The sequence below is a fragment of the Chinchilla lanigera genome, unplaced genomic scaffold (genome assembly GCF_000276665.1).
Source record: "Chinchilla lanigera isolate Chin_1 unplaced genomic scaffold, ChiLan1.0 scaffold00033, whole genome shotgun sequence".
Classification (NCBI taxonomy): Eukaryota; Metazoa; Chordata; class Mammalia; order Rodentia; family Chinchillidae; genus Chinchilla; species Chinchilla lanigera.
In genome coordinates this window covers 17781630-17807880 of record NW_004955434.1, presented here as the reverse complement: position 1 = coordinate 17807880, position 26251 = coordinate 17781630, and the positions used below count along the sequence as shown (strand labels likewise).

The 26251-nt window shown below is 41.7% G+C and overlaps 1 protein-coding gene across 5 annotated transcripts in view; it reads left to right on the top strand.

The window, feature by feature from the left end:
• Frem1 (FRAS1 related extracellular matrix 1) overlaps positions 1 to 26251 on the top strand; it is a 147415-nt gene that overhangs the window by 93536 nt on the left and 27628 nt on the right. For 3 of the 5 annotated variants that reach the window (XM_013516387.1, XM_013516389.1, XM_013516388.1), the window contains exons 24-27: positions 2536 to 2800; positions 10138 to 10552; positions 15465 to 15666; positions 16768 to 16912. In XM_013516387.1, the coding sequence (XP_013371841.1) occupies positions 2536 to 2800; positions 10138 to 10552; positions 15465 to 15666; positions 16768 to 16912 (1027 nt within the window). Of the gene's footprint in view, positions 1 to 2535; positions 2801 to 10084; positions 10553 to 15464; positions 15667 to 16767; positions 16913 to 26251 lie in introns of those variants that run through there. The other 2 variants (XM_005388702.2, XM_005388701.2) reach the window with 2 other exon arrangements.

Below are 26251 nucleotides of genomic sequence, written 5' to 3'. Positions count from 1 at the left end.
ATGGCCTGGCTGAGGCTGACTTTAATCCGTACTCTATTCTTTCGTCGCTGGGAAGTCCCAGCAAAGCTGGAGTCCAACGCTCCTCCTGCCCGAAGGTCCAGTGCTCTGCTCCCGGTGAAAGCCCTGGGGGGGGGGGTTTCTTCCCTCTCCAGCCTTGTTCATTCTTATTCTTTCCTTGGTGTACTCCTGTGGGTTCCCTCTGTGTATCTGCAGCTCAGCTTTAACTGAAATGGAACATGGTCTTTGATTCATTTGAGGTAAAAGACTAATTTGGGATAAAATTTTGAGATAAAAGACCAAACTAAAAACAGGGTTCCCCAATCTGGGTGCTGCTGACATTTGTGTGTGCTACAACACAGCTCGTAAGAGATTTCCTTGTGTGTTGCAGGATGGTTAATTTTTACTCCCTGTGGCCTGCACCCACTAGAAGCCGATAGCAACCCTCAGTTATGACAGATATGCAGGGCGGCAGGGAGGGAGAGGCAAAGTTAACCCTTGTTGAGAACCACCGGTCCAAAATTATAACACCTTGATGTTTTACCTCCATTTTTTGTTTTCTAATGAAATTGAGTAGAATTGTCAGTCTTATTGGCTCTCTGTAGTTTTGAATCTAGCAATGGTTGGGCATTTACTTTGCATATGTTTCTTTTTGGTTATCCAACCATTTGTTATCAGTTTATTTATTTATTTTTTTGGTACTGGGAATAGAACCCAGGACTTCACGCTTGCCACTGAGCTAAGTCCCTGGCCCTTGTTGTTGATTTATAAGAGCTACTCACATATTAAGGAGTGGGGAAAACAAACCAGTATACTGTAGTGTTTCAGAGCCTGTGTTCTCAATGGCTTAAATATAAATTCTAACTGTGTCTTCTATTATACGACTGCTAGCACTTCCATATCTTCATTTTCTCCTTTACAGTCTGGGAAATATGATAATGCCCTATGCACAGGATTGGGGTGAACATTTAAAAACCCTTAGTTCTGGACCTGACAGACACAAAGTTGAAACTCTACATTTAGATATCGTCTTTTTTTTTTTTTTTCCTGTACCGGGAATCAAACTTATGACCTTGCGCTTGCCAGGCAGGCGCTGTGCCACTGAGCTAAATCCCCAGCCCCGATATGGTCATTTTAAATACATCTTGAGTAAATGAACTTGGTTATCACACTCAGTTTGTGAAACTGCATTATGGGTCCACACATGACCCATTTCCACCTTGCTCATTTATCCATTTATGCATTTTCTTTAAAATTGTGGTAAAATGTGCACACCATGGACTGTACTGTCCTAGTTTTTTTCAGGTGTATAGTTGGGCAGTGTTAATTATATGCGTATTATTGTATATACAATCTTCAGAATGTTTCAACTTGCAAAATTAAGACCCTATACCTGCTCGATAACAATTCCCTACTTTCCTTTGCCTCAGCCCCTGTAACTGTCTTTGTTTTCTGCTTCTATGAATTGACCCCACACTAGATGTCTCATATAAGTGGAATCACCCATGTATATCTTTTCATGACTGATTAATTTCATGTAGCATAATGTCCTCAAGGTTCACCCGTGTCATCACACACATGAGAATCTCCTCCCTGTTTTAAGACTAAGTAGCACTGCACTGTACGTGTGCACATTTTGTTTCTCCTGTCTGTGGAGTTGCTTCTACCTTCTGGCTGTTGTGACTAACCCTGCCCTGTACATGGTTGTTGAACATACTTTCTTTCTAAAACATAGAACTAACACCTGTGCAACTATCACACAGCAAGGCCTTAAATATTAGCACCAACTAACATCTCCCTATGTCCTTTTCCCAGCCTCCAGGCAAACCACCATCTTGAATTTGGTATTATCTTCTAATTTGTGTTTGTAATTTTCTGACTTACACAACTAACAAATATTCATACACTGTATTGCTATGTGCAGCTGTATCTCATTCATTTTGTTACTGGACAAAAATGGGTTGTGTGATTGTACCCCAGTGTGCTGATACATCACCTGCTGCAAAGGCACTTGGGCTGTCTTCAGTGTTTCCCACCATGAACAGGCCTGCGATGACTACTTTGGCACATGTCTCCCGGGGCTCGAGTGCAAGAGTTTTGTGAGGTACACCGAGGGGGAGAATCACCAAAGTAAGCAAGCATGAATGTTCAGCTCTTTGCAAAATAATTCCAAGTTGTGTATCAATTTATACTTCCTCTACAGCTTTGTACAAGACTATCTCGACCTCCAGCCTTTCTAACATTTGGTATGGTCTGACTTTTGCCTCATTGGAGAAAATCACAATTTATTGTGATCTTGTACAGTACTTTCATGATTATTCATGATATTGCACATCTTTTTCCCTCACTGGCCACACATCCTTCCTCCTCTGTGAAACACCCGCTCACTCCTTCTGCCTCCTCCTTTGCTCGTCATAGTTCTGTCAGCCCTTCTATGACGTGTTAGATTTGACCGTGGCGTAGCTGGACCTTGCCTTTTACTTTTACCTTGAGTATTACATATATTAAAATATGATTCTTGACTCTAACCTCACACAGGTGATATTGTCGTTCTTGCAAAGCCACTTGTGGTGTCTAAAGGTGACAGAGGCATCTTGACGACGGCCACTCTCCTGGCTGTGGATGGAACAAATAAGCACGAGGAGCTGCACTACGTCATCACCTCCCCACCGCAGCATGGCCGGGTGGAATACGTCCACTCTCCCGGAGTCCCCATCACGCACTTCAGCCAGACGGACATAGCGGGACAGAGAGTCTGCTATGCACACACGAGCAAGGCGGCCGCCCCCAGTGACAGCTTCGGGTGAGTCTTGTGGAAACTTTTCTGAACTGTGTCCTTGGATTAACGCTTAGCACAGCAGAAATATGCCAATGTGGCCCATTGTAACCATTTTACCTTTTTTTTTTTTTTTTTGGTACCAGGAATCAAACTCAGGACCTTGCACTTGCCAGGCAGGTGTTTATGCCACTGAGCTATATCCCCGGCCCCCATTTTACCATTTTTGACTCCTATACCATCATGATGAATGCCTCAAGTGTCCATATTAAATTTATTTTAAAAATAAAAGAAGAAAGGAGGAGAACGTGAGCCTTTCCCAGCTCTACGCTGGCTATGTTTGTCTTACGCTGCCTAGCTGTATGAGAGGTAAAGGCGTACATTTAAAATGACAGAAGCACAGAAAGAAAGTAGGGACTGGTGTTGAAAAATAAATGCAATAAACAGATATAAACACAAGCTCATCTGTGAGGAGGAACGTGAGGGCTGAGGCAGCCCTGCGAAGGACAGATAGAGAAAAGGATTTCCCTCTTCTTTGAGTATGTCTTCCTAACTGAGCAAAAGTCATTTATCAGCATAATAAGTTTGGCATAAGCGGACACTGCCTTTTGACACACAGTGTTCCTGTAGCTACATCATAAATCATGTTGTCACAGAGTGGATCATATTTCCCCACAGAAACAATGTTATAATTGAGGCCTATGCACCTGTTCAAGGATTCTGTATCAAATAAATCATTGGAACAAATAACAATCTGGTGAAAAGGCAGAGATACAACATTAATAAAAATCTAGTTCACTTAAAATATAGAAATTTGTTTCATGTCACAATAAAACAGGGGAAACGCTAGCAGATCTGTCATCCGGCGGCCCACACAGCTGGCCAGGCTTGAGGCTTCTTATGGAAAGGCAGACCCAGAGCTAAGGGTGAGGACTGGGAAATGTAGGGCTAGCCTTTGGGGACCTGTGGTCTGTAATCCAACCCTGAATTTCACCAGTTAAGAAGGAGGCTTGAAGCATCCACTTGTTTGCTGAACATCCAGAGCTTCCTGGCCTCCCATACAGTTTTCACCATGGCCAATATAAGCCTGTGCTGGACATTACAAAATGACAGAAATGTCACAAACTCCGATACTCAGTGGGTTCCTGTAAACTAGCCGGTATTACCAGCATACCATGTCCACATACCGCTTTCTATCACAGGCAGTGGTGCCTTGGTTCACGAACCTAACTTGGTCCACGGTTCTGGACCAGATGACTATGTCTGTTTTCAGGAGGGAAAGGTGGCTGCAGGTGTGTTCATCATCCAATGCAGAGTTCGCATACAAAACCAACATTTTGCCAAACCCTTCTGTTTGTGAACCAAATTGTTCAAACCAGCCCTTCTTTTTATTTTTTATTTTGAGCCAGGGTCTCACTTAGTTGCCCAAGATGGGTTTGAATTTGTGATGCTCCTGTCTCAACTGGGATCGTAGGCATATGCACCACACCCAGCTTAATGTCTCCCCCCTCCATAAACATCCTTCCACAAGCAGATCATCATTTCACTGATTGATATCTCAACCAAGTCACCACTTGAGCATTGAGAGGCACCAGCTAAAACATTAGGGATGGGATACGTGTCCTCTCAGCTGCTCCCGTGATCGGGAAGTGCTCCGGTGTAGTTGTTAAGGTGCAGGCTCGGGGCCATGTGCTGCCTCTGTGACTCAGGTCACACAGCTGCCTGTGACTTTTGTCCCTTCTGTGGAGTGAGCTGGTGCTCGGTGTTCCCGCCACGCAGGTGTTGGGGGTTTCAGTCGGTATCTTTATGGGCTCTGTGTAGAGCGCTACCTGGCATGTGCAGAGAGCTGAGTGTTCGCTACTGTGTATCACACTTCCTGTCACTATCAGGTTCTCCCTCCGCTACCTTCTGACCTCCCTCCTTCCCAATTCCAAGGTAATCCTGGAGGAGGAAAGGAGTCGGGGAGGAGCAATGCCTGTTGTTTCCTCCGTTTGGTAGTGGAGGCAGACGCTTCCTGGCTTAACCCAAGCTTATCAGATCCAGAGCTCCTAATTTAGTTCTTAGTACTTCTGAGGGCTCAGGTTGGTACTAATACATATTCACCAGTGCTTCGTAATTATTTTCTCCATGCTAATGAAGAGAGCGCAGGTCTCAGGCTCTGAGCCAGGGAGCAACAATGTCTAGGTAAAATTAAAAATACTGTGTTCTTGGATTTATTTTTGTAGTATTGACTGAATTTAGTTCTTAGTACTTCTGAGGGCTCCCTTTAAATACATTTAAGTAAAAATGTAAATTGTTAGGCAGCAAAATTAGTAAATAACAAGAGTATAGGTAGTCCAAGCACATGGTAATTATGATGGTGGTCTTTGAATCACTCAAGTTTAGGGGAGAAACAGATAAAAGCTGAAAAGCACTAATTGGCCCAATCCCTTCATTTGCATATCAGAAAGCTAGCATTGCTTGGACATCTGCAATACATCAGGCCAGGTAACAGACCCTATTTTTGACCTGTATTATTTCTCTTAAGTCTTACACCAACACCTTGAGAGAGATGAGGTTATCCTCATTTCGTGCCTGAGAAAACCCAAGCTCCAGGAGGCAGAGGAAGTCACCTAAGCTGATACAACTGAGTATCAGAGCTGAGTTTGGGGCTAAGAACTCCTATCCGTGGAGGGGCCTTGCCCTTATTTCTCCTTGTATGAAAAATCTGTAGCGACTATTTGTGCAAAGGAACCTACTCAGTGAATCATTTTGATTTTTGGCCAGCAGCTTTACATATTGATAATGAAAGAGCCTAGCATCTGCCCAAGACCTGCATTTTAATCTTGTCATTTCACTCACCCAATCACGGGCTGCTGTGCTGTTTGTCAAGTGGCGCTACACCAAAGCTGAAAGCCTGTTTTAATGAAAGTGTGATCATGGTGCTTTTTAAAAATTAAATATATGCAACCAATCTAATCACCTAAATTTATGTTGCTTGCTGTTAAATTTGGCAAGAAATTTGGCAGGCTGGAGGAGATAAATTCTGTGGCAGAGGACTTTTCTCCCTTCCCTTTTTACTGTAAGATATGGCAGCATTAATTAAACGGGGAGTTTAATGGTCAGATTTTACCTTGCGCAAAAATATTTTGTGAATCATAAATTTCTCCTGCATTGTTTGGTGCTGCTGGCCTGGAAGAGAGATTTGGCAGCTTGTTCTAGGACAGATGACACCAAGTGATTAGCAAGCTGACTTCAGCTGCTGGCAGCCGGGTACTAAAAGAACATGCTAATGTCCTCCGTTTTGACATGCCGGCTGGACTTTTTTTTTTTGAGGAGCTGGCGCTATTTATGATTCCATTTTTATCTTTTAAATGCCATGACAGATGGCAGATTCTTCAGCCAACTCTATTGCCAGGAAATGCAGAAAGCTTGAAAGCACCGTGGTAATGGTAAAATCAGACCAGGCAGACACTCCAGACAGACCGAGGATCATTTCCTGAATTTCATGAGAATGGTGGTCACCTTGGCCACATTCTTTCTCCGGGGGTGTAGTAAGGGATATTAACACGAGGCACACACAGAAGGCGCTATTACCTCTGGACCACCAGCTTCCTCACTGCAGTATGGATCCCAACGTAGCAATGGCACTAGTACTTTAAACCTTGAGAATGTGTATTTATAGGAATTTGGTGGGGAGAGGGTGACATTTGGAAGATCGTCTGGTCGACTTTTGCAGACTTGAACAGCACTGATCTTGTTTCAGTTGTTCTGCTAGCTTTATTTTGACTGGGAACCCAACCATAAGTCTCTCTCTCTCTCTCTCTCTCTCTCTCTCTCTCTCTCTTTCACTTTCTCTCTCTCTCTCTCTCTCCATCTCTCTGATAATGACTCTGCCTGTGAGTGGTTTGCATTGTTACTCATGAAAGTGGGGTGATGTATTTGATCCAGTCATATTTGGAAATTGCATCTTTTCCACCCCTGGCTTATTAGCTTTAGGTCAGTGCAGACAGCTGCCTTGGTGTCCCAGCTGGGAGCACTTCCCTCGGTAAACATCTTTCTTAGTCTGCCGCGGCCCCTGGCCTGCTTGCCCTCGTTCCCATCTGTCTGATGGCAGGTTGCCTATTTCCAGTGTGGTCAGATCCCAGTCACCAGGCAGGGAGGAGTTTGAGATAGACAGCCTGGATCCTGAGACAGTTTCATGTCCTCAAAGAGGTCACACACACACACACACACACACACACACACACATGCACACACAGAGCAAAGGCGATGTTCCTGAGACTTAGTGTTGAGGGTCCTGTCCTCAAAGAGTACCGTCAGAACTGACTCTCCAGAGAAGGAAGCAGATATTCCCAGCATGCCACCTGGGATGGAGCCCGTCACTCACTTGCGCTCACATCGAACCTGTTCCCTCCTGATCGATCCTCATCTCCTCCTCTCTTTCCTGTTTTTTTTCCTTCCTTTTTTGCTGACCTCTGATAGACTTTTCATGGGGTACAGCCTTTCCCTCCACAATTACTAAAGATTCATGTCCTTTCACGTGCACTGGTGCTAAATGATCAGTGACTGATTGAAAACTTTTTAAGAACACATTTTTTTAGGCATTGGTTAAGGAACAGGGAGCTACTCTGTGGGAGGCAGGGTTGGATGGGAGGTGTGACATGTAACTCAGGAGCAAAGTGGAAAAAGACTTCGAGGCACTGAAGGATGCCTGGCCTCATTTTACCAGGGTGAAATTATAAGGTCTAGGGGAAGGGAAAAGTATGAAAAGTAACAGGAAAAAACAGAATTACAGTACGGTTCCATGAAAGGCTTTGCCTGAGAAATAGAATAGTTTTCATATGTAAGATTTCATCTCTCTCAGCCTTTGAAATTGTCAAGATAAATAAAGTAAAAAGTTTAAAGAGCATACAATTGTTTTTCTAGGTGTGGTTCTTTGGTCCTTTTTAATCAAACACTAATTTCATTAACACCTCATGCTCCAGGAGTGGAACTGTCCAATTGTTTCTTTACAAAAAGAAAACCAATTAATTTGTTTGAGGAAACTGCTATTTTTGCGTAATCTACAATTCTGAAGGTCATTCAGGACCTTATTCAAATTGTACACATGATGCCGTAGAAAAAAAAAGAAAAAAGATTACATTCTTTATAAGTCTAGTTATGTAAAAATGTCAACATTTTTATTTGTTATATTTCCCTCAGCAATTTTAACTTTGAGGGGTATAGGTTCCTTATTCTGTCCCATCATATTTTCCTTGAAGGTAGTCTTCATAACTAGGTGATTAGAGTTTAAAGCTTCAGCTTAGCTTTCAAAACAAAACCTGTACTCCATCAACCTCATCTCCCTTTAAGTTCTGTCTAGTTGCTCTGCTCCCTCACTGTGCCCCAGGTAGGCCCAGAGATGGACTGTACTCCTTTGACCTGATTTCAAGTCCCTCCATGGTCAAAAGTAAACCATCAATGCTTAAACCCTGAAAGGTAAGACATAGTTTGGCCAAAAGTGAAGAATTTGTTAGTCAAATTTGCAGGATTAGTAAAATAAATATCCCCCATGCCTTCTGCAGTTAACAAATAGAACCTCCAAAGAAAAATTTTAAATACTTTAATATTATATTCTACCAAAATGTGATTTCTACAAAGTCTTACATTTATGGAATATGAACGTATCCTTCCTAGGTAAATAAAGACCAAAATGTACAATAGATATTGAGAAATGGGAAGAAAATGTTCAAATGAGAAGCAGAACAGAGGAAGGGGGAAGGAGAAAAAAAGGAAGGGAAAAGAAAAAAGAGAATAGGAAGAAAAAGATGAATACAAAGCTTTTGTAAATAAGGAGAGAAGAGGGGTTGAAAGGAGGGGAGGGGACTGGGGTACAAAGAACCATCAAGATATGTCATGTACAGGTACAAATTCCCTACAATGAATGTTATTATGAGGTTTATCTGAAGTGTGCCAATAAAATTAATTTTTTAAAAAAGTGTATTTTTCCTAAATATTTCTAACAACTATGAACACAGAGAAAAACTAATAAGACACACCCTATGATTAATTCTAAGTACAATACATTTCTTTGGTCTATGGTGAATTTTCTGATCTTACTTGATAGTAGTGATTTCCTAACTTTTTGGAGTTTTAATAGTGTGTGTTGTATGTATAATTTCATGATGCTCTTGATTTTCTTTAAAATAATATGTTGAAATCGTATAAAGATCATTTAAACTAATGTTACTGTGGAGAGAATGTGATTTAGTGATCAGTGTAATCAAAAAGCACATTTGGTATCACAAACTCAAGATTTTAAGAGAATTGGCTTACCTTGAGGGTGTATCATTTCAGCTCCGGTAAAATGGCTTACAATTTTGCACTGGTGCTTAGGTGCCATACTCTTTTCTTGGTGGATTTCTAGTCAGCATTTATTAAAACCTCTATAGGGCAGAGGGTATCTGGTCAAAAGATCTGGGTACTAGTCTTGGCTCCATCTCCCACCTGCCTTGAGATCTCTCCCCAAGTGTCCTAACCTTCCTTTAAAGCAGGAAAAAGATCCTTATCTAGTATAATTCCTACATATACGAAAGGGAACAATGTGGAAACACATCTGTGAAAATTGTGAGAGATTAGAGCCTCACATAATATCATAGAGTTGGATGATACCTGGTGATCATCTGGTCCATCTCTTCCCTTCTACAGAAAAGTGAAAACAACTGGGGCAGAGAGATGAATGAGATAAGGTCTGATGGCTGGATAATGTGATCTGCCCTTAAGAACGTTGTCATGAAAACCTGCGTACAATGACTTCACCAAATTCAGTCCATTCAGCACTTCATTGTATCGGTTCTGTAATTATAACTCTTAAAAGTTTAGCTTATTAGTCTCATGAAAAAAAAAATCCAACTGCAGCCAGTCATCACCCAACCAACCTGTAATCTCAGCACTCTGAAAAGCTGAGGTGGGGGAATCACAAGTTCGAGCCTAGGCTGGGTACCTTAGTGAGACCCTGACTCAAAAAACAAAACAAAATGCAAAATTATAAATATATAAAACTAATGCACTTTTCAACATCATGTGCTGATTCCAGTTGGATATGAAATTTCTATTTAGGGCAAGGAATATATCAAAGAGTAGTAGCCTGCCTGCTCTAGTCCGTGAGTCTACGAGCAATATCATTGAGCAAATACCCACAGGCTCAGAATGGACTACGAATATGGCACCCAGTGACTGGTGTGGTGATAGAAAGGTGTTCTTTCAAAAGATCCGCCATTGGTTTTTCCTTTGAGTCCTGACGCGACCTGCCCTTTAGTAAAGGTGTGTATTGTTATCGTTTCATTCCAGTAGATGGTGGCACAAGAACCCATGCTGAAGGCTGCCTTGCCTCTCTTTGCCAGATTCCTCATCAGCAATGGACTGTGCACCAAGCATGGGGTGTTGGAGATCACACTGGAGGCTGTGGACAGAGCTTTGCCAGTGGTGACTAGGAACGAAGGGCTGAGGCTGGCCCGAGGGGCCATGGGTCTGCTTTCCCCCGACCTCCTCCAGCTGACCGACCCTGACACGCCTGCAGAGAACCTCACCTTCCTCCTGGCCCAGCTCCCGCGGCATGGCCAGCTCTACCTTCGGGGCACGGTGCTGCTTCCACACAGCTTCACGCAGTGGGACGTGGACAGCAGGAACGTGGCCTACCAGCACTCTGGAGGTGACTCGCAGGTCGATCGTTTTACCTTTGTGGCCACCGATGGGACAAACCAAGGCTTCATTGTGGATGGGAGAGTCTGGCAAGATCCGGTTCCCTTCACTATTCAGGCAAGTATTGCAGATACCCAGTTCACGCCAGAGATGTGAGGAAGAATTCTTCATTACCTGTTCATTCAGATATGGCGTGTGCATCTACAGTATGCTAGATATGTTAATACGTCTGACAGGACAGAGTCCCCATATACAGGCTAGTGACTAACCTTAAAAGTTGGTGGTAATAGCCACACGTGTAACTGCTGCACTCTGGGAGGGTGAGGCAGGAGGATCGCAAGTTCAAAGCCAGTCCAGGCAATGGCGTGACTTACACTCCAAAGGAGGGGCTGAAGCCTGCCTCAGCTCACTGCGGATTCAGTGCCCAGTATCACTGTGGGGTTCGGGCAGGAGGCTGAGGAGTGGGGGTGCAGGAAGGTGTCAGTGGTAGTACAGGAAGGAGCAAAACCGTGGGCCTTCGAGTTAGGCAGACCTAGATTCGCATTGCTGCTTTGCCATTTCTTAGCCGTGCCACCTTAAAAGTATTCTCTAACTCTGAATTCATGTTCCCCTTTTTGACAAACATCCCTATAGTGCTGAACTGAAAACCCAGTGTTCAAAGCACTTGCGTGCTGCCTGATGCCTCTGTTTGGTGGTCAGTCATGAGTCATGAGTGGCTATGTTGTTAGGTTGATACTTATTGGCCCATGTCAATTGCTGGAGCTTTACAGTTTTCAGCTCAACAAATGAAAATGTACAAAGCAGTATCAGCGTTACCCATGTAATGATGATGAAGATGATAAGAGCAGAAGCTACTTCTTTTTATTGTCAACTAAAGGTCAAACCCACTTTACATACATCTTACTTGATTCTCATAAAAATCCTACAAGGTAAATTTCATTATTTACATTTTATAGATGAAAGATGCGAGGTTTAGAATTTCAGTGATTTGATCAAATATGTACAAAGATCTCAGTTCTCTCTGATTTCCAATTCTGTGTCCTTCCTGTCACATTCTTCTGCCACATTTGTTGACTCTTGCGATGATTGTGTTTTTAAATTTTTAAATTTTCATTAGTACGTGTTTGCAGTACACAATACTTACATTCCTTGTGAGGAATTAGTAGAGGTACATATACATCTAGATTCTTTTTCTTCTCCTCTGCCTTCCATCCTTACCCTTTTCTTTTGCTAGCATCAGCTTCATTTATTTATCTTATAAGACCTTATGTAGTTGATTCTCACAGATACAGATTAATAGCCAAACTAACAGGCAAAAAAACCCAAATACCCCTATAAAGTACATGACAATTTTACTAAATCAGGGTGCACTTTTAGATACATTGTCCATGCTGGGTTACAGTGACTTCTTTCTTTCTTCCTCTTGTCTGTCTTTTGCTTTCCACTGTATTTATATATTGAGTCTCTTGTATAAGAGAAACCGTGGGATGTGTAAGCTTGTGTTTACTTCACTTAACATTATGGTCTCAAGGTGCACCTATTTTCCTACTGATGACTCAAGTTTATCCTTCATTATGGCTCTTGGAGAATGTAATGTGGTTTTCTTCTTTTCGTCAAAACACATTAAGTGTGTTCTGGCTCTCGAGCACTTAAATCTACTCTCCTTGGATGTAATTCACCTCCGTTCTGCACACTTGCCCCAGCAGCCAAAATGTTATCATTTTGTCTCTTACTTCACAAGATTCTCTGATTAGTAAAATCATCAATATTTCACTCTTGCTCTTCAGTGTCTATATTAGGGTTCTCCAGAGAGACACAGACTATGTGTGTGCGTGCAGGTATGATGCACAGACTGTGCGTAGATCTGTAGCTACATAATTTCAAGTAATACATACACCTATACATATAGATAATGGATTGTCTACGTAATACAGACATATAGACAAGACAGAGAGAGAGAGGTTGATTTTAGCAACTGGTTCACACCATTGTGGGGCACACTGGAGAGCTAGAAATTTCAGCAGGAGTTGACCTTGTGGTCTTCAGAGTCAAGAGTCATCTGGACATAAAGTTCCCTACTTTCTGGGCAAGCTTGACCTGCAGTGGATTGGATGAGGGTTGCTCACACCATGGAAAACTATCTGCCTTACACGAAGTCTGCTCATTTAGATGTTAACTACATCTGAAGCATGCCCTCATGAAACATCCAGCCTGGTGTCTGGACAGCTAGCAGCACAGCCTTGCAAAGCTGACAGGTAAAATGAGCCTCTTGTCTACACCTAACAGTCTCTAAGATGGAGAGTCGCCATAATATAGTGTAGGTGCAGGGTGAGCTCCTTTCACTAGGAAGGTCCAGAGTGAAATGATAATGCCCTGGGAGAAGGGAGACAGTGACGGCACTGCTGCGGGACATAGGGAGTATTTTGTACATACTGTTTTGTATCTTGCAATTACTGTTTTTATTTTTTATAATGTTTTCCTCGTTATTAATTCCATCCAGCTCTTCAGGCTATTAGTACTGAATCATTTTCCTGATTCCAATTCCTCATTCTGGGTTGAGAAATGTCACTGCACTTTGTCCAATGTCTACCGATGGATAAACTCCATCTTCCAGGACAGAACTCTCTCTTTACTGAGAACTCTCATGTGCCAATGTTTTAAAATGCTTCTGGCGTACCAGGCCAGAAGACCTGCTTTTGAAGAAGCCAGAAATCATGAGACTGGAGTAGATTTTAGCACGAGTACGACCAGAGGCACAGGAAGATACTGTATAATGAAAGTTTAGATATTATTTTACAAGATAGATGACTAAAGCAGACATTAAGTACTTTTAGAATCCTTGTTTTTAAGGGAAGTGTAACATCAAATCATAAAAACAGCCATCCTACATTCACCTATTTATCATCTTTGAGGATTTCTAGCATGGCTTGGAGTACTTTTGCTTTCTTCTTCCGTGAGCATCTCCCTTACTGACCACCCTGGCTGTGGGGCTTTTCTCTCTAAATGCCGTAGTGGTGACTCCTCACCTGAGACCCCATCCCATAGCCCTGAGCGCGGCTGCCTGCAATTTTCGGGAGAGTAGAATGCCTGCGACATTTGAAAGTGTTTGTTGCCTTTTCAGTTTATAAAATAATTGTATATTGGAAAGAATTCATAAGCTATAGAAAAGAACAAGGGACAAAATCTTTCACAATCCTACCACTCTGTGATAACCATTGTTGGTGGCTTCCTTCTATTTTCTTATAATAATTAGATGGTGTGCATTAATACAGATGTACGTTGCCAGTTTCCACTGTTATGTGTGGTGAATGTGTCTCTATGTCACTGTATATTCCTTGCAAACAGGATTTTTAAAGGTTATGTTGGACTCAGCGTCAGGTAGAGATGGTTTATAAATCTCCTGTTGGACTTCCATGCTTTTTGGATTTTTTTGTTAATTGCTATTATAAATAAGATTTTCATAGATATATATCTAATATATTCACACATATTTTGTGTACCTATCTCTTTCTGAAAGATACTTTCTGGAGAGGAAAATTTCACTGTTTTGTTCCTCTACCAGTAAAAAACTAAAATATCTGCTTATATATTTACCACCATGAATGATGATTAATTTTATTTTTTAAAAGCAACTTTGTTACTTGGGAGGGGGAAAATGATCAGTTGTTACAAAATTCCAAATAGAAATAAATGAAGGAGGAGCTATTGTTTTTTCCTGGTTTTATACAAGTGTTCATATATATACATTTTTAACTAAAATAGTATTATAGTCATCTTTATTATGGAATAGTTTCATATTTTAGCCGTTATTGTTGGCTGTTATTGTGTTGCAGTACTGCGGCTGGAATTCAGGGGCACTGCACAACTCAGCTACATCCACATCCCTTTTTATTTCTTATTTTCAAGAAAAGATCTTGCTAAAATGCCCATGCTTAAAGCATGGTGGCACACACCTGTAACACCAGAACTCAGGAGGCTGAGGCAGGAGGATCGTTGTGAGTTTGAGACCAGCCTGGGCTGCAGAGTAAACTCAAGGCCAGCCTGGACTGTGTAGTGAGACCTTGTCTTAAAAAGACAAACATAGATAAATAAATAAATAAAATGCTCAAGCTTGCCTCAAATTTATGATCTTCCTGTCTCTGCCTCCCATGTAGCAGGGATTACAGACACGCACCACCAGACTCCACCCCCTTGTTCTGTTCAATACCTAAATAGTAATTTATTGTAAGAGAATGCATCTGAAATTACCAGTGACAGCTTCTTTGCTAAGGTAGACAAGAATTACAGCAGCACCCCATGGGGGCGGATAAAGGTAAGCAATGAGCGAATAGGAACGAGGGACTTGACAAGTACCCTTGACTGTTTCCTAAGGTTGTTGATGGCAGAACAACCCAGAGCCACCCCATCCCTGGTCTCCGGTGCCATTTGCAGGGTGGACTAAGCTCCACAGGGACAGTCAGACCTGCACGAAGTCCTTCGCGGTACCGAATCTATGTTCCTTTGCTCCCTCATGATTACTCGTCCATCCACCACCTCCCTAAATCTAGTCGCCTGGTCCTCATCCTCAACAGAACAAATATTCAAAGTCTAAAAGGAATTTTAGGTTTTTCTTGCTGTGATACTTCTACTTTTTTTAAAACACTTTTCCCATTTAAGCAGGTGTGTAGAAAAAAAAAGTCTCTGCATTTATCAACCCAATTCTGTTTCTATGAGTCATTACTGGGAAAATAGGGGAATCCTGTGGTGCTCACATTGGGTTTGCAACGTACTCCTTGGGTCACGTGTCCTCCTGGAGCTTCCTGTAAGGTCGAGGCACTGTTCCAGGTTCCGGTAACTGGGGGGAGTCGGGCACAGTGTCTGCCCTCATGAAGATGTTGTGAACAATGCAATCCTCAGCAAAAATCAACAAGTGAGGAATCTAAACAGTCTGCACCTGGGGAGAATCTGTCATTGTCAAGCGGTAAGGCCTGACATCGCACGGGGGCGGGAAGTCTTTGGATAACATTGTACGCAATTACTGATGATTCAGGTGGACCAGTTGGACAAAACAGCACCCCGAATCACTCGCTTGCATTCCGCTTCCCAAGTGGGGCTCCTCAAAAATGGCTGTTACGGGATTTACATCACTTCCCACGTGCTGAAGGCATCAGACCCTGACACCGAGGATGACGAGATTATCTTTAAGATTTTACGAGGCCCACTACACGGACACCTGGAGAACACAACAACAGGTACTGCCTTTCCTAATCCTTGTAATTGCTCATTTAAAGACACCCAGTAGCTGGCGAGGCTGGAGTGTAATTTAATTAAGTGCAGAACCAGTTGGTAAACACTCCCCAGGGCTTCCTGATAGATGCCATTTAAAGATCAATATTGGTGCCAAAGAGGGTTTGAAGCTGAGCCTTCTAAATTCATCTGGACTGGGAGAACCAAATACTGGTATACAGCTGTTTATTGCCTGCAGTTTTTTTCAACAACCAGATTGTAATATATTCAGAAACACACACAGTGCCTGGGGCCAGACTCATATCTGTGCCTAATTTATTCTTCCACCATGAAATCTAAATGATATCAGACCTTTAAAATTTCTGAGATCTTTTTTTCCTACTGGTTTCTCTGGATTGTATGTTATTTCTATTTTATAGAGACAATCATAATATGTCTGTAAACAGGGTTGGATAGAATTATAGACCTTTATTTCTTCCTATTCCCTTTATTTTTATTTTTGTATTTTTAAAACAAATATTTCTGAAGCAGAGGACACTTAAAGCTTAATTTTAGTTCATCACATTTGAATTTTTTAAAACTGATTTTCAAAAGAATTTAATGAAATCACAGTATTTATGGGAAAATCATTTAAGAGCTAGGAATGAAATAAATCATTGCAGGCACTATCATACAAAACACCCTTAATATCAAATTCATTAAAACATTTTACATTTTTCTCTGTTCCAAACCATTTTATCTGTTTTTTTTTTTTAGTTTATTGGTGCATTTTACATATATATAGTGATCATATTCATCATAGGGGATTTGTACCTGTACATGATAGCACTTGAGTTTGAAGATGGTCACAATGATCTAAATGTTCTTTGCCCAGGGACTGGGAATTTAGCTTAGCGGCAAAAGCGCCTGCCTGGCAAGCGCAAGGTCGTGAGTTCGGTTCCCGGTACCGGAGAAAAACAAACAAACAAAAAAATGTTCTTTGACTGTTCTTTAAAACTGTGTTTCAAATAAAATAAAACTTTCCAATAGAAAGCCATATTATTTTATCAGCTCTCACTTAATGTTTTGATTCTTCATAAGTTTTGCTTTTTTTTTTTTTTTTGTAGGTGAATTAATCTGTGAGAAATTTAGCCAGAAGGACTTAAACAGTAAGACCGTTCTTTACATCGTAAACCCATCTTTGGAAGTGAATTCGGATATCATGGAGTTTCAAATCATGGACCCCGCAGGGAATTCTGCTGCTCCTCAAATGTAAATTATTTTGATTATTTAAATGTCCTTCATGTAATGTTCAGCATGTATCTGATTGGGACACTGAAATGATCTTTTTCAAACAGAATCATAATTATCTTGATAGAGCATTTCACAAGCTCCTAGGATTTACTTTGGTGAAATAATTTTCTTTTTATTACTGTTTGATAATGGAAAACCCTGTAGTTTACAGATAGGGAAGCAGTAAGAGGTTCAGCTGAATAGTGCCGTCTGCATTGTGCATAAAAATGCACCTCTGTACACCGAGGCCGGCGTTCTTCCAGATTTGAGCTTGCTCGTGCGCACACGGCGGCCAGAGGTCGCTGTAGGACCACGTTAGTAACTACGGTCTCTAAGCTACCTTTTTAAAAACATTGTCTAGGAACAGGGAGAATGACGCAGTCAGGCAGGGTTGGCAAAACATCTCTTTCCCTTACTCAAGAAATAAATAGAACTGCTTTTATAAATTAACAAGTCCATCCTAAGTTAGATGGAGACAGCTATGGAGAGAAATAGACTTGAGAAGGTATTAAGTGAAATTTGAAAACATAAAGCGTACAACCTTTAGAAAAAGAAGAGCAACACAGCCTTAGAATTACCAGGATTAACAGACCATAGCACTTTCTCCTACTGGGTCCCTATGCCGCGATTTTCTTGCCTGTAGACCTTGAAAAATTTCCCACCTGGCAGATAGTCATAAAAAGGTCAATCAGACCGCTTTTCTTTGTGCTGTGTGTTTTCTTTTTGTTTGATACCTTTCCCAGACACCTCAGAGAGAAGTTTTCCACCTAGCGTAGGTTTGACATTATCATACCCTAGAATACTAGCCCTAGGGGAGCGCAGCCCTGCTACAGTTCCTTTACACAGAGCATGAACGAGGGAAGAAGGCAAAGTGTGAGACCTGTTTCCGTGCCCTTTATGCTTGCTTTTTCCTTTTCCATTCCAAATTGTAGTGCCAACATTTGCCAGCAGAGGTCTCTATAGTCATGGTTAGAGAAAAACAACTTTTTGAAAATACATTGCCACGGTCCCACCTCCGCGGCTCTATCTCGCCTAGGTTTGTTAACCCGGCAGTTTCTTGTTAAGTGACTGCTACACGTCAGACACACAGCCCGGGGAGATGGGAAACAGACATAAACAAGAGAGACCTGGCCTCTTACATTAAAATATAGCCCTGAGGTTATAAAACTAAAGCAGATGACCCCCGTCCATTAAACTGCCTTTGCCTAAGAGAAATGAGTCTTCAGAATCAGAGTCTTTAAAGAAAATATGTCAGCTACTCACAATTTCAGGCACATGTCTTAATTCTTCAGAATTTTAAATTCTGCTAAAAATATTAATATGGTTCAATAATTTTTTTAATAGCTTAACTAAAAGAACACACACTATTGGTCAGACTCGCCACACCTAAAACTGACCTCTCATCCTTTACATGACATAATGTACACACAGAGAAGTTTTCCCCCAGCGATGGCAGTGGATTGATACTGCTTCACCCTCGTGGCCTTTCTTTTTCTTTTTTTAAGGGATTAAAAAACAAAAACAAAACAAAACAAAAAAACACAAAAATGATACAGAATTTCAAAACAAGATGATAGGAAATTAACAATGATTATTTATTGCATAATATTATCTTCAAAGTAGTTGCTCAGATTACCACATACAGGCATGTAAGATTGATCAAACAATATAAACACTAACTGTTTCTTTCAGTGAACTAACAGAAATTAATAGCACAGTTATCTTAGCTATCTTGTATGTATGTATATTCTTTTTTCTTTTGTCCCATCCCACTTTTCTTTCCTTTTGAGCAGTTTCTTTCCCTTTCACAATATCTGTTGCACCTCGATGTTTCCAGAGTGTTCCGCCCAACAATAACAGAATACCTGTTCTTCTCAGCTGCACGTGGGACATTCTGTAAAACAGACCATATACTAATCCATGGAAAATGCTTAAATCAATGCAAAGGAACTGAAATTAGTCCATGCATATTATCAAACCATAGTGCAATAAAATTGGAAATCAGTGAAAGAAGGAATGGCATGGCCCTTCATTCCTTGCTGTTTTGAGGACGTTGCTTTTTGACTAGGATTGATATTTTTAAATAACCCTAAAAGTTACATGATAATCTACTTAATATAATTATAACCTTAACTGAGGCTATTTTAAATAGGCACCTGCCTGTGTTGGCTATCAATTTTCATGTATCTATGCTGGAGAACTTTCTAAGTCAACTTGAAATGATTGGAACCGAGGGAACAAAATGCCGTAGCATTTTATATTACCAAGGAATAATGCCAGATGACTTTGATTCTGACATAGTTTAGGTTCTTTTTCTTAGAATGGGCTTGGGAGCTAGAAATGACTCAACATTTATCCTCATAACTTATGGGTTGAGTAGTTGCCTCCACCTTCATTTGAAAGCAGATGTTTTCTAGACCTGAGTGCACATTTTCTAATAAGAAACAATGTTAGGAATAGTAGTGGTTTGACCTCTCAAGGCAACAAGCAAGAGCCTACTTAGGGGTACAAAATGAGTCACAGGCATTTGCAATGTAAATTTTTGTTCTACCTTGTCCTAGTCATTTAATCACTCCTAATACTTATGCATGAGACACCATCACAATCCAGAGTTCACATGCGAGGACAGTGAGGCACAGAGTAGGAAGCGACTCTTCCGTGTTCATGCAGCTGATTAGGGAAAGAGCTACGATCCTGCCCAGGAAGCGGGGCTTTTGAGCGCATGGCTTTCCTCGCGTGCTATCCAACTTCCTGCCTGTTCTTAGGTCTGCTAAGGCTGCCAAGGAAATAGAGCAGCCGATGATTTCCCATCCTTCTTTTTCAGAAGACCCTGGCTACCCAGGAAGCAACAAAGGAGGGATACTTACCTTAAGATTTAGTTGTTTTTTATTTTAATGTGAATTACAAGTATCAGTGTTAGTGCGCGCTCCGTATCTAATACCCTGGGAGATGTAGTGTAGAAAATACAACACTGGACTCGGAGCTGAAGGTGAACGTGAGCTTTAGGTCTGCGGTTCACCTAGAGATTGTTCAAGCCTTACTTAGCTCATCTGTAAAGTGGGGATAATCTCACAATTTCTTTTAGAGAAACAAGTGAGGTAAAACATAGGAGCACGTCTTCTTAAAGAACGCAACTTGTGCCAGTGATTACTGTTGTTAATTCACGTGGGAATTCATGTTAATTCAACTGACTGAAGAACGATACTGAAACATTCAGTGGATTAGAAAGCCCACCTCTAATTAGAAATTGATTCTGAGATAATTCACGAAGTGAACAATCAATATGGTGATTCATCAAACAGCTACATGCGATGTTTTGCTGTTGCAGCATTTCTGTGCAGGATCTCCTGAAAGATCAATACGTGCTCTGTTTTACAAAATGTGAGGAAACATTGGTTTAGGTGAGATTAATCAAGCTGTAGGCAGCTGACTAATTTGTGCGCTTATTTAACTGCACCGCATCCCAGAATCATTAAGATGTTTGCATGCCCCGGCAATCTCCAAAAGAGGGGCTCGTAACTCACTGCATCTCAGTCTCACTGGGCTAGAGAACCTCCGCCACCTCCTCATGACCTGAACAGCACAGGAAGCAAGTTCTTCATGGAATACATGTGGGAAACACTTCATTACAAACAGAAATTATTTTACAACCTGAAATCCACGGACATTTGTATAAAGATAAAGTTTGGCTGAATGCCTAAATTTCAGGCGCCGTGCTAGGCACTTTCACATGTTGTCTCCTTTGGCCTACAAACACAGTCCTCCAAGGGCAAGAAGGACATCAAGTTCTAAGCATCTAAGAATGATGCAAAAGTCACTGGAAGAGAGACGGAGCTGAAAGTGAACCCAGACTCAGAGAGCCCATCTCACGGGCTTGTGCCTTGCTGTAAGTCACTCCCAAGTCCGAGCTGAATCTCCAAGGTGATCTTCACAGCTCCCAAAGTAAGTTACACCGGCGCACATCTCTCACCAAGCGCAACTTTGCTGATCACAAAAGGTACACAACGTCGACCAAGGCTTGCTCCGTATCAGCTGTCCTGTGTGTGCACTGAGCCAATTTCCAGAGAAAAGTTAGCCCATGTTCGTGTTCTTCATAACTCAGGGGCTGCTTCTCCACGCCCTCAGAGTCTCTCCTCTCTCTGGCAACCCGCATCCTAGCTGTTGTGGTATTCATTTCTAACCTTGAGAGAGAGGGTCCGGGAGAAATAAGAGAGAAAGGGACTCTTTCTCAGCTAAAGGTTGCAAGGTTTTAACGGCTTTTATGAAGCACCTTGTAGGGGAAGAGGTTGGAACAACTGGCTCACGAACGCCTGTACATTACCTGTGAGCCAGGAGTTAGCATGTTTTTCTCTGGACTGGATCTTGGGGAGGCACAGAGGAGGGGAAAGAAGCAGTACTTGCGAGGCACCCACTGTGTACAGGTGCTGAATGTATATTAGCTGATTTTAATTCTAATTGTTTGACACGAGTGTAATTCTCCTCATCTTAAGATAATGAGAACTGAGGTCCAGAGGGGCAGAGGCGCTGACCACACTGGCACGGTAATAAGTGGCTGCAAGGTGTGTTTGGATCCAGGCTGGTTGTGTTAGGGACTCGCTCCGTTATCTCTTGGTGAAACACAGTTTCTCAGTTATTTCTCCCAAGAGAAATTGGGAGCACTGCAAACACAGGTGTTCAAAGCGTTGGATTGTGGAGCTTAATAGCATCGTTTTTACTTGGTAAGCCTTAGACGGAATATTTGGGACCATGTATTTGAACGTTTTGATGTTCGCAAGTCATGTCTTGATGATAAATAAAGATCTAGCTATAAGAATAATAATTTAATCACAATCTTGGCTCCTATAAAATCTTTTACTGAGAAGTCACAGTAGCTGCTGAGCCCTTATAGAAGCTCACTTAACCCCTTTGAAGTGTGGACCGCATCTGCGTTACACTTTGGGAAGGGAGAAAATCAAGGCATAGGGAGGATAAGTGCCCTCTCACAGGCTCTCGCTCACCTACACTGATGCCCCAAATCCCACACTGGGGTTTTAACTCCAAGTGGTGTTTTTTACTTAATTATTCCTTCATATAAAGGAATCGAAACTGGGCTTGATGGTGCATATCTGTAATCCTAGCACTTGGGAAGCTGAGGCAGGAGGATCACCTACATAGGGAGACCCTGTCTCAAAATAACAACAACAACAACAAAGCAATAAATTGAGTAGTCACAAAATAAAATACCTGACAGTACACATGTTTTTACTCTAAAACAGAGTCTTTCAAGCATGGCCCTGTTGGCCTGTCGGGACAAGTAACTCTCTGGGCCAATGTCCTGAGCACTGGAGAATACTGAGCAGCAGCCCTGGCTTCTGTCCACCGTGTGCTGATACCACCTTCTTGCTCCTGTGACAGCGAGCACTGTCTCCAGACACTGGCCGGTGTCGGCCACTACGCACACACCGTAGAACATGGCGTAAATGAGTGTTGAGAAGTCGTGGTCTGTGCTCTAGTGCCTTTTTATCTGCGCCATCTTACTCTGTAATGAAGCCCAATAGTCAACCCAGAGTCAGGCAGGGCTGAAAAGAGCATATGGAAATCTTTTGGCCTAGAATTTTTTTCACGGTATATAAAGGATTATGTCAATAAGGCTGGAAAAAAATTCCAGTGGGTCACTCTCAGTCCTTTTCCTCATCACTGAGACTCAATACGAGGCACCAACCAGTTCAGGGGGAGGTTTATTCTGGCTCATGGTTTAGAAGTTCAAGTCCTTGCACGGCCAGACGGCTGAGTGGAGGGGCGGAGAGGGAAGAGCGGAGCCGGGAGGGGGGTGCACCCGGCCAGGTCACGCGCTGTCTCCCCCAGACCCTGCCTTCTAAGCACAAGGTGACTGTACCACCCCATAACCGGGTCAGCTTTCAAAATCCCGGCCTGTGAGCTCATGAGGATTCAGGGGGCATCTAGCTATAAACCACAGCAGTCACCTTAGCTCAAGAAGTGCCAGGCTAAATAAGATCCATTCAGGCAGGGGATGTAGTTTAATGGTAGAGCACTTGCCCGTATGTGATCCCCAGCACTGCCAAAAACAAAAGGTTCAATTATCAAATATTTGTTGAACACGCAGTTTGCCCTACACATTCTGTAGGGAACATGGAGAACACCAGTGAGCCAAAGACTCACGTTTTCTTGGTGCATGGCTTAAGTGAACTAGATAGCACGTTACATACCGTGCGTGCTTTGGAAAGTGCAAAGATTGGCAGGACGAGGGCGTTGGAGGTACAGGGCTTTGGTATTAAACCGGCAGTCTAAACAGCTTTTCAAATGCCTGACTGCTTAGACTCGGTTAGTGGCAGAGGGATGCCAGAGGCCTCATGGCGTCTCATCCAATTTTAACTTCACTCCTCCGTGCTATGTCTTCTATTCCCCTGAGTGACTGTCGGAAATGAAAGTTTAGCTTTGGCTTTGAATTAACTTTTCCTTGTGATGTGTAGTCCTTACATGGGGTTCCACTTTAAACATGTAATTCTCCACCAGCAGTGACTCTGCTTTAAAGGGACATTGATGAATCTGGAGATAGTTTTGATGGTTGTAGGCAAAGGGAAGTGCGCTACTGCATCCTTGTATGGAAAACATCTGACAGTGCTCAGGACTGCCTCCCCCTACAGAGAGCTATCTGGTTCAAAATGTCAGTAGTGCTGAAGTTGAGAAACCAAATTAAGGGCTTAAAGAGTTCTCACCTCCTAGTAAAAAAAATGTGAAGTGCTTGCCAAATAGGTTTCACGTACAGGTGCTGGTAAACTTCATTTCTGACATAGAATGAACTTTACTGAGTAGAGAATAGAGGCGTTGTTAAAATGTGGAGACATGAACCAACCCTTATCCGCGTGACACCTACACATCCAGAACTTCCCAGATTGCTTTCACGGGCTCCTTCATCTGGATATTTACGTATTTTCAAACATACAGTTGTATAGCTTCTTGCACAAAGAATTCCCAAGTGATTATTTATATTGCTTGATTTTCTTCCAGGTGTTTGTGTAGGCTTTAAGCAATCACAGTCTCAGCGTAGAAAGATCTAAGATACACTATTACAGAAAACAAAAATCACATTCAAACATATGTTACACATATCCTGTAGGTATGCAAGGGCTTTGCTATTTAAATATTTTTCTGGAAAATATATAGCCTGGCTTAAATTTCATGGCTTTTCAATAGATCTTTATTATTTATAGTGAATAGTTTAAAGAAAATAAATAGAATATTGTATAATGGCAACTTAACCTATAAACATCATGCAGCATTGTCATAGTGAGTCCGGCAGATGCACGTGCATTCCCAAATACTCAGGTCCTCTGTGCTTTGAAGCTGAACAGCCCTCTGGATCTCTCTAGAGCAGCAACCAAACCGCATTTCATTGTAGGCCTTGAGGTCACTTGGACCTGCAGAGTGGCAGTGAAGGAGTTGTGCTTATGTTGGTTAGCATCAGCAACCGATAGGTTCTCAGAAGAATTGGACATTAAAGCTCATTCGAGCCTTCCCTAGACTTAACTCAAACCCATCCAGACTTATCCATTTCACTCCTTTCCCGTGCCCTCCTTTCCTTCCCATTTCATCTTTCTGTCTTCTCCCCCAATCCCTCTTGCTGATAATTTTTTCTTTTCAATTACGTGGAGCCTTCAGGAGTTCACGGCAACATGTTTCTTCTATCGGCATTTATGATATCCTTGTTGGGTGTCGCTTTATAGTTCTTTAGCATAGTTATTTTGTTTCTTGATCTTTATCATGCTAGATTTAATTTTAGTTGCAACAAATACCCAATAGGGTCCCAATAATTTTAATATGAGGATCCTTCTATCATATCCAAAATTTTTATGAAGTATGTGGTAACAGTAGTGACTGAATAAACGTGTGGCCCTAGAGATGCAGGGGTCTCTGTAATAATTCCATGCTCCAGTGCCACCCTGTCTCCCGGGCCTGTGATCCTCAGGTACGAAGTGCTGATACTGATTTCATTTTGCCCTAGAAGTGATTGTGATCATGATCTATTCAAGGACACAAAGTGGTGACTTGAGGCTAACCTTACTTTCTAACATGAATGATCCCCAGGAAGGTCCGGAGAGCCTATGGAAAGTGTGAATGCCTGGTTTGCACAATAGACCCAGAATGTCTAGTTCTGAAAAAAATTATAAAAGATAAATTTAAAAATGACAAGGAAAGTATAAATGTGATTGGAAGTGTGGGAAGGATAACAAGGCAGTAACCATTGAGGGCTTTGTAATTCTAGAATAAAAGAGAAATAAGTAAAAGTAGTGTTGATGTACTGAACCCTCAGTAAAGATGGCTTGTGTTTCTATATTGCTGTTTTAAAGGTAAAAGAGGGCAGAATGGTAAGGGCATGTTTTCAGAGAAACATGTAGGTGAAATATTTTAAGTACTCTTACCTCCAAAAGGAAAGTATTTCAGAGACTTGGTTAAATAGTACTGCTCTGCTAAGCTCAAACAAGAAGAATCCTGAAGAATTTTATCTGGAAATGGGAATGGTAAAGGAGGGCTGGATGATTTCTTTGGAAAAAAGATGAAGCCCCTCTGTAGCTGCTGAGGATTAAAGATGACAATTCCTACCAAATGTTGCACTTATTAAATACCTTACAGGTAAAAAGACCACCTCCTATTTATCAGGTTTGTTCAGTTTAAATGGTTGACCTTCTTTCCGTATCCCACAAGTTCTGTAGATTCCATCAGCAACAGATCAAAAATACCCAGAAAAAATGACTGCATCTGCACTGTACACGGACAAGCTTTTCCCTTGTCGTTACTCCCTAAACAATACAGTACAACAATGCTTCGCATAGAATGTTCCTTGTATTAGGCAGTGTAAGTAATTTAGAGATCGTTTAAAGTGTACAAGAGGATAGGCAAGGCTATATGCAAATATTAACCTCGTTTTATATGAGGGATCTGAGAACTGCATGTAGATTTTGGTGTCTTTGAGGGGAAGAAGTCCTAGAAACAGTCGTCCATGGATATTGAGGGGACTATAATTGCAGGCAAATGACTTACTAGTACAGCTCTTTTTTTCTTTTGGTTTTTCTTTCCTTTTTTCTGTCTTCTCTCCTTTCTCTTTCTCTCTTTCTCTCTCTCTCTTTCTCTCTTTCTCTCTTTCTTTCTTTCTTTCTTTCTTTCTTTCTTTCTTTCTTTCTTTCTTTCTTTCTTTCTTTCTTTCTTGTTTCTTTCTCCTTCTTTCCTACCAATCTACAACTCTCGCCCTATAACAGTTGCACAGATAATACTTACAAAACATGTGTACGGTGTAATTCCTAGGCACATCCTGAAAGTTAA